The 9,125-nt window shown below is 38.2% G+C and overlaps 1 protein-coding gene across 1 annotated transcript; it reads left to right on the top strand.

Annotated features, from left to right (window-relative positions):
* The first annotated feature begins 1,124 nt into the window (after nt 1–1,124).
* Nucleotides 1,125–8,482, top strand: LOC125178932. The gene is made up of 3 exons (XM_047883830.1): nt 1,125–1,319; nt 6,282–6,413; nt 8,261–8,482. The coding sequence occupies exons 2-3, from the start codon at nt 6,306–6,308 to the stop codon at nt 8,480–8,482; spliced, it is 330 nt and encodes a 109-aa protein (XP_047739786.1). The 5' UTR covers nt 1,125–1,319; nt 6,282–6,305.
* The last annotated feature ends 643 nt before the right edge of the window (nt 8,483–9,125 follow it).

Below are 9,125 nucleotides of genomic sequence, written 5' to 3'. Positions count from 1 at the left end.
GCAAGCTCTCGACTAACATAACGAGCAGTAACTGCTCGCATGTTCTCGACAAACACAACGAGCAGTAACTGCTTGTAAGCTCTCGACAAACACAACGAGCAGTAACTGCCCGCAAGCTCTCGACAGACACAACGAGCAGTAACTGCTCGCTCTTCCTAATTGTGCTAATTGAATGAACGCGACCCAACTTTGCCCGGATTGCAGAAATGCGATCTCCTCGTTTACACGACGCCCGTCATTTCTGGACCCTTATAATTGAAGGGCAAGTGCCTCGGCTTCTATAGTGCTTGCGTTAGCAATTGTTCAAATTACTTCATTATAGAACTTTGTCCCTGGCTTTCTTGTTAACTTTTTTCTCACATTACATTGCGCTTCGCCATTTTCTCGAAAGTTCATTTGCGGTTTTGGTTCCAATGGTGAGCCTGTAGAGGTATTGTTTTAAATTTTATTTAATTATTGTAGTGTCATAGATATATATATAATATAGGTATATCTCTGAATATACGTATTAAGAATTATGTATTAAAGAAAAATAGAATTTTAATAATGTAAGAAAGAACAAAACAGATATGAACGTATTGATTAAAGGACAGCGGTATGAGTCACGCGAAGTGTAACTCTGTGAACAGGAGGATAATTGTTGCCCATTAATCAAGCCCAGGAAAGTACATATTACGTTCTCATGTATGAAGAAGTCTTAATGTGATGCCAGTTCAACGAGCTGTTTTAAGTGACCGTTTGTCTGCTGGTCACTGAGCCTGTGGGATGCCACTATACCCACGGCAACCCGATTCTGATTAAAAAGCAAAGAAAACACCAAGCAAATTCACCATATCGATATTGATATCGACATGGTGAATTTGCTTGGTGTTTATTTTGCTTTTAAATTCCTTGTGAACATGTGATACAAGCAGACTGATGATATAAGTACTTATATACGATTCTGATTAATTAATTGAGAGTTAATGTACATTGTAAGGGATACAAATATTTTGTAACGTTTCAGGATCTTGCCGTGACATTCGAGTGAAGAATTTACTCGGTTGTTTATTTGAATTTTTCTAGTGGAATTTAGGTTGAGAGTTTATAGCAGTTTTAGTTCAAGTTAAGAAGTAGTATAGAAGTCATTGAGCGACGCGACGCTGCGGCTACAGGGTAGTTACGAACAAAGTGATTTAGAAATAAACTTTTCTTGCCACAGTAAAGCCACTAATTATTGATATTCTGAATGTTGAAATTGTTTATTTTGGTCCCCGGGACCCTGTTAGTGCATTTTGGCTATTAATTTCCTGGTGGTTAAACGACAGAATGGCAATGAAGTAAGTAGCTTAGGTATAAGTATAGTAGCAACGCCCCAACACCTACAAAAGCTCTTTGCGATCATGGCTGAGTTGCGTATAAGTGATTTCATGATAACGTCAGAGATTTTGAAATGGGCTGTGGTCATTTTTAAGCGTTAAAACGACTTAGGAAGGAGCGTTCAAAATACATTTCATAGCCTCAATCAATTCTGTATTTTTTAGCAAATAAAATGAGTAGGGACTTCGTCATTCTCTTTGGCTTACAATGCAAATAACAACTTAGAAGCTTGAGCTCAATTTTTTTTAGTTGTACTGGAGTTTGTGTAGCCTTTCAGTCTCTTGAAAACTACGTGTTATTGTATCCTGTTTTCGAAGATTATTCCCTTGTATATAAAGTCAGAAGCTAAAAAGTTATAAGGTCTGATTATCCCTAGCTTTATTCTGCTAGACCAACTCGTCCAATTAGGTCCTGACCACCTTACATGATAAGACCAACTCGTCCAATTGGGGTATCCAACTCATCCACCTGACTTGTCAAGACCAACGCGACCAATTGGGGTGGTGACTACCTTACTTATCAAGACCAACTCGTCTAATTGTGTCGACCTCCCCTACTTAACTTATTTAAGACCCTCGGGTTGCTTGACAATTCCTTGATCTCTTCCATCCTAAATCTTCGGACCCGTCATCATGCAAATGCCAGTAATTAAGTCGGCTTAGCAAGAGCCTCCCTTAACTTCAGACGCGGTGAATCTAAATCCTACGAGAAGGACTAGGAGGCAATCTTTTGACTCGCTCAAGTTTGGCCGTGCGCGCTCGGATAATCTTTATCTTAATCCTGGACGATCTTTATGAGTGAAGCTTGGCACTCGAACAGCTTCTTTACAGTGACCCTGCATCACAAGTTAGGTCACTTCCTCCCCTACTTATGAGCCTCCGCCCTAAGTTTTGCCCTCCGATTTTTCCATCGGCGTAAGTTTCCGCTACCTTATGGCAAGTTTATGGCGATGCTGCAAATTGTTATTGCATTCTTTTTTTTCTTCTATGAACTGAAGTTATGATTTTCGTTCCTTCTGAAGAACTGTTGTTGCACATTAACTTTTTTGTATAGGCTTGTTTGTTCCGAGTTATCAGTTCAACTCTCAAGTAACATATTTAAAGAACTAAATCCCTTCTATTATGAATGGGTGGGAGGTTTTAAAATATTCTTTTCTTATATAGTGGAAATTTGTCCTATTTTTGTTCAATCATTTATCTTATCGTAAATAAGTTGAGGTATTAATTGAAGTTAGTCTAGCAACTTGAAGCGTCCCGCCTTATTCAGACAGTGTAAAACTAGCTTCTGGATCATCCATTTTCTGGTCGAGTGTTTGGAAGCAGGAAACTGAATTTATATGCAAATGAGAATTGATTAGTGATTTAATCTACATTAACTGCTAATTACCTTTAATTTTTGCGCAACCTACATTGCATCCATCAGCTTTATTAGGTGCATTGCGCTCGTCGGCTGTAAAATCACCTTTGCTGCTTCATTCGGCCAGCTCATTAGAAGCCTCTCCTAATCCTGGCGGCCGGCTGCCAATTGGCTTCAATCTTGCGCTTCGCTTTAATCTGCAACTTTTGTAGCTGTGATGAATAGCGACGTCGCGTGACGCTTGATTGCTGGTCGTTTATAGACTTGTCAACCTGCTCAGCCGCGGTGGATAAACCTTGGACTTAGCTTCCTGCGCTGGCTTCAGGTTACGGGATGCTGATGGCGACTTCTAAAGCTCTCTTTCTTGTATCGGAGAGAAATTAATTCTGGAAGCGAACGCTTTTGAGATTAGGCCTATCAAAGTGAGTTTGTAAGCGTATAAGCAAAGCAATAACATAGGGGTTGTTGGGGCGCATATATAGCCACGACACTTATCGTGTCGGGATATAACTGGACCAGAAGATTTATTCTTATTGAGAAAATAGTGAGACATTAGAAAATCTGCGAAGAACGGATCAGACCAAAAATTTGAATTTAATTTTTAAATTGTTATCTATAAAATTGAATGCAAATGTAAATAAAAGCAATTCTAGTTTTGAAACGCGAGTAAAATGGAAGTTCTATGTACTATGTAAATGTGGATTTGAACGGGCCTCTCTTCAACTAGCTTGCATTAGTTTTATATGATAGTTTTGATCAAAGTTAGTTTTTGCCAACCTGTCTTTCGCGCAATAATTGATTATGATCCAAAGCTTCGTTGCTATTATTAACGAATTTTTTGGTAATTTAATAATTATGTGGTCGGTTTTTTAATTTTAACGTGTGCTCGTATTTTTCTATATAGTTAGCTGAAATGCAACTTGAAATTATTAACAAATAGATACTTTAATTTCACTTAGCGTCAAGCTGCACTTTCTTATATTCTGCAGGTTTCTGTAGATTGACGTGTTATTATAATTGCACAGAACTGTGTTCTATCTTGTCGATAACAAAACTAAAGAATACTCAGCATCAGAACGCTGACTTATAACTCATCAAAATTCAGCTTCCCTAATTACTACTCATTGCTATACCAGCGTTGGTGGACTTATTTATTACTCAATTATCCATTAATAAGCTAGCAATCCTGCGTTACGCGAGGCCAGGTCGACAGGAGGACAATTTTTGACGGCCATTTGTGCGCCATTACGGCGACAAGAGCCTCGGCAATTGCAGCTGCCGCTCCACATATAATTACCTTTTTTGTCTCCGTTGATGGCTGGAGTCCTGATACAATTGCCTGACCTGCAGGCTCCTGGCCAGCATTTCTTTCCAGATTCTTACTTCATTCCAGAGAAAAGCTGTCGGTTTTTACGAGCGGCTCAAAATTAAATGGAGCTTGTTTTTTCGGTTTTAGCTCCGCGTGCCACGAGAACTGAGAGCGTTGTTTGACGAATGATCGTCTCTGAAAATTACTCGATTCGCGCAATAATTTTCTTAATGTAATTGAATTAAATTAATTGGCTTACGTTTTATTTAGTTACTATTTAATAAATTTTGAACGCATTTGTTTCACGTGGATTCGTATTCCATTTTTTTCTGGTCGTTTGACTGCGATATTTTAATGTCTTTATTTCTTATATTTATTTTTATCAATGTTATAATGTCAGTTTGCTGGCCGTTTCAGTCACACTGCTAGTATAAATATGCTAGTGCAACATACATATCTAATGTAAAATGCTTATTACAAGTTATATTTTAGTTACGTATTTAAAAAATTTGGTCGTTTCTTGCGATCTAGTAATTGACGTATTCCCAGACGATGTACATGCCCTCGTCTTAACTGACATCCTCGATCGTCCCCGACTTCATTATTTTGGTCGACTAGTTTGGCACACGCGCGTCAGTGACGATATTCGTGATGTGACGCGCATTGTTGGTTATCGCATACGTACGCATTAAGTTCATACATTGCACTTAGAGGGAGTGCATAGCTCGGGTATATGCATGTACTTTACGCATGAAGTTCATACATTAATTGCACTTCAAAGGAGTGCATAGCTCGGGTATGCTTTAGGCATGAAGTTCATATATAGCACGCCAAGTTAGTGCACAGCTTGAGTATCGTTCTTCAATAAGATAATTTCAATGCAGCGAATAAAATGTAATGAAGTACGAGACGACGACATGTTTCGTTCATCTAAATAGTTACTAATTGTTCATTTAGTGACCTCGCATTAAAAGTGGAATTTTCTCGCAATCGCAATTAGGAAACTTTGGACGTGCATCTAATTTTCATATATCAATAAGCCAAGTAGTGATACACTTTTAGCTCTTGAGTGGGTCATCCTGATGCTATGTGACCCGGCAAAAAGACGTATCAGTGCTACGTGCGCTCTCTTCTATAGTGCTGCAGTAAAAAAATTCACCGTTTGGACAATGTGACCCATTTGTTTTCTGAGTGTTCGCTGCGTAGCTCTGATACGCTAATTTTTTCGGGACAATTTGGGTCAGGATGACACACATTAGGGAGAAAATGCATAAAAAAAATTTCTCATTTTTCTGAGCGTGTTTGCGCTTGTGCTCTGAAGAACTAAATGTGCTTCCCACGATTTGTTGTTTTCAAACGATACTGTTAACCGTGGAAAAAATATCAGCATTGTTGAATACTGAAGAATATGTTAGAAACATAAATGACGAAAGTCGAACTTGAAAAATATAATTATTTAATGTAGTCAAATTATTCGAACTGATGTTATTTCTAGCAATTTTCCAAGAAGTGCTTCAATATTCAAATCTTTGTTAGTTTTGTACCTGAGCGAACTAATCACAAAATTTTAATTCATATTTGTCTCATTTTTGTAGGAAAAGAAATTTATTTAACTGATTTGATTTCCTATGAGCGCGAAATTTTTCTCCGTGAGCGCGAAATTCTTCTCGAAGGAATAAAATGAGATTATTACATTAATCTCGTGTGTTATTACACAGGATTAAATCTGTGTGTAATTTGCTTACTGTATTATTGAAATACCGTCGGCTTAGATTGAACAGGTTGTTCCTATTAACTAGATCTCATTGCACCATGATTCTCTTCATTATTTCCTGAAACAAAGTTCATAATGATAATAAATCCAGTTCTCCTAAATACTGTTAAGAATCACAATTAGTTAAATATAACTCTTGTACTCACATGGTTCGAAGTTGTATCATTTTTGCTACAAGATTGTTAATTTTGCCCAGCTTATAGTCAAGGAAATGCATTAGTATCACTGATAATGTGCTTAAGCTCAATATGAACGGGTCATTGTTAATAAATATGTAATTGTTCAAGCTGGCATATTTTTTGGTTATGTTTGCACCATGCGTTGAAGTTATGGTTCACCATGTGTTGAAGTTATGGTTCACCATGTGTTGAAGTTATGGTTCACCATGCGTTGAAGTTATGGTTCACCATGTGTTGAAGTTATGGTTCACCATGTGTTGAAGTTATGGTTCACCATGTGTTGAAGTTCTGGTTCACTGGACAGCAAGCTTGGTTCCTCCGGCTGGTGATGAACGCGTCGTCGCTGATGGTGCTGGTGCTGTTCGTGGGGGTGGGGGTGGCGAGTCTCCCCCCTCCCGAGAACCGTCCTAAGCTGCACGACCCCAGCATACAGGAGGTAAGAGGCACACAGGTAATACAAGTGAAATATACATGTATGATTTTTGAAAATTTCCTGGGAAAATAATAAAGGTGGGAAGGGGCTAGCCTCCCCCCTCAGGAGAACCATCCTAAGCTGCATAGCCCCAGCGAAATATATATAATATGACAAAAAGTATATAGTATATAAAATTAAAATATACACGAATTAATAAATTAATATTAACAAATGAATATACACACAAGTGTTTCTTATTGAATTGTATATGGAGTTAATATTGCTAATTAAAATCCGAATAATTAGGTAGAGGCAGTTCTTTAATGAGCGTTTCGTTGAAGACAAGAGAGTATTTCTTGTTAAGGAATTTTGCCTAATAATAGCAATAGACAATGGGGAAAATTCCTAATGAGATATAATAAATAATCTTTGGTCATAAACTAAACGGTCTCATTAAGTAAATACAATAATGCCCTTGAATAATGAACAGTTTGTATTAGTTAATGAATAGCTGAACTGCTTCCACCGCGTCGCTTGACTACCTCGTTTTATGGTCTGTATATTTCTTAACCTTTTATTTGCCGTTCAAAGAATTGAGCGAAAGTTTTTCTCGTAAACTTTATCATTTCAATATTGCTTTGGAATTTTGACCCTGGAATGAATTGTGTCTGGGGGATGCGAGATAAATAAACTCGGTAATTAATGCAATAACCTTTGCATTTATCAAGGTTATTACAAATCAAAGTATTAATAAATTAGTCAAATTCATGATTTCAGGGTTTAATATAACTATTATTATTTCGAAACGTTGCTCAAATATTAATTTATTCACTTGATGGAATGCTTCGCATGAAAAAAATTCCCCCTTTTAGCTAATAAAAAAATTTACACAACTTTCTACTTCTATTCACTGAATTTTGAGTTGAATTAATTTGATGAATTATCTTATCGCGAGAGGCACAGGGTCGCTGAGCCGCGTGATGAGACTTCAATTATGACGATAACTGAACTTTACGTCCTCGTGTACCGCCATTTTCTGCCCTCTCTCTGCGATACCGGTTGTTTTGGCAGCCGCGTCGACTTGTCCATTTATAAATTATTAGATTATTTCATTAAGAAAATATGAACTTATAGATTATTTCAATACGCAAGTATGAAGTAATAGATTATTTCATTACACAAATATGAAGTAATAGATTATTTCATTACGCAAATATGAACTAATTGCTCATTCAATTACGCCACAATGAGTTACCGCGAGTTAAATAAAGTCAAACCAAATGTTAGCTTATTCGTAATCGAGGATCGTCTAAAAACCTAAAAAGCAGCATTCCTCTCCTAAAGCATGGAATTTTCTTACTATATTCTGAGTCTTGATATATTCTGAATACAATCTAGGTCTTGATGTATTCTGTATACAATCCAAGTCTTGATGTATACAAAATCATATTTGATCGTGGCTGGCATCTGACATGGATATTTTATTACTCAGCCTCTAGCGTTCTAAATCTCGGCTGCATAACTTGATGAACTTGACATATTCATCAACGCCTACTATACTACACTATACTATATATACTATTATAAATAAACATACGACTATTCTACTGTACAATATACATATATTATACTACTAACATATCTCAATTGCCTCTTTGGCTTGGCCGCCTCTAATAAAAGGTTTTCTTTAAAAGCTGAATTAATTGAATGAATTGTTACTATTACTCGTGACTACGTTTTGCATTTCGTTTCAAATTCGTTGCTATTTAAAAACTTGTACACGTGATATTGAATGACCTGTAGGTGCTGTCGTCTGCTGGAGTGTTCTCGGTGCTGTTCATTTACGTGTCATCAATACACTCCTGTAGGTGCTGTCGTCTGCGGGAGTGTTCTCGGTGCTGTTCCTCGGTGTGTACGAAGTATCACGGCTCAGCAAGGGGCGCCGCCCCAACCACCCACCGCCGGCGCTGCGGGCGCGTCGCCCCCTGCGTCGCGTGGTGCCCCTGGCAGCGTCCCTGCTCGTCGCGGGGGTGGTGCTCGCTAGCTTCCCCCTCGGTCTCGTGCTCACTCTCATCACCGGCGGAGGGTGAGTCCTCTCACCCTTCACTATTGCATTTTACTGGCAACCCGATCAAATTTACTCTCGTAAAATGCGGGACACTTTTTTCTTGATGTATACAATTTTCAATTTGTACATTTCTGTGCGTTTTATCTTGATCTGTTTTAATAAGTTTCTTCGTCGACATGAATACCTTGATAAGTTGGCCTTCGTTGACACGAATTTCTTGATACGTTGTCCTTCGTTGACACGAATCCATTGATACGTTGTCCTTCGTTGACACGAATCCCTTGATACGTTGTCCTTCGTTGACACGAATCCCTTGATACGTTGTCCTTCGTTGACACGAATCCTAATACGTTGTTCTTCGTTGCCACGAATCGCTGGATACGTTGTCTTTCGTTGACACGAATCCTTTAATACGTTGTCCTTCGTTGACACGAATCCTTTAATACATTGTCCTTCGTTGACACGAATCCCCCGATACGGTGTCTTTCGTTGACACGAATCCTTTAATACGTTGTCTTCCGTTGACACGAATCCTTTAATACGTTGTCCTTCGTTGACACGAATCCTTTAATACGTTGTCCTTCGTTGACTCGAATCCTTTAATACGTTGTCCTTCGTTGACTCGAATCCTTTAATACGTTGTCCTTCGTTGACACGAATCCTTT

Source organism: Hyalella azteca, unplaced genomic scaffold (assembly GCF_000764305.2).
Source record: "Hyalella azteca isolate HAZT.00-mixed unplaced genomic scaffold, Hazt_2.0.2 contig13767, whole genome shotgun sequence".
In the NCBI taxonomy this organism is placed as follows: Eukaryota; Metazoa; Arthropoda; class Malacostraca; order Amphipoda; family Hyalellidae; genus Hyalella; species Hyalella azteca.
The sequence above is the reverse complement of the archived record's forward strand: the minus strand, read 5'-3'. Positions and strand labels throughout refer to the sequence as shown.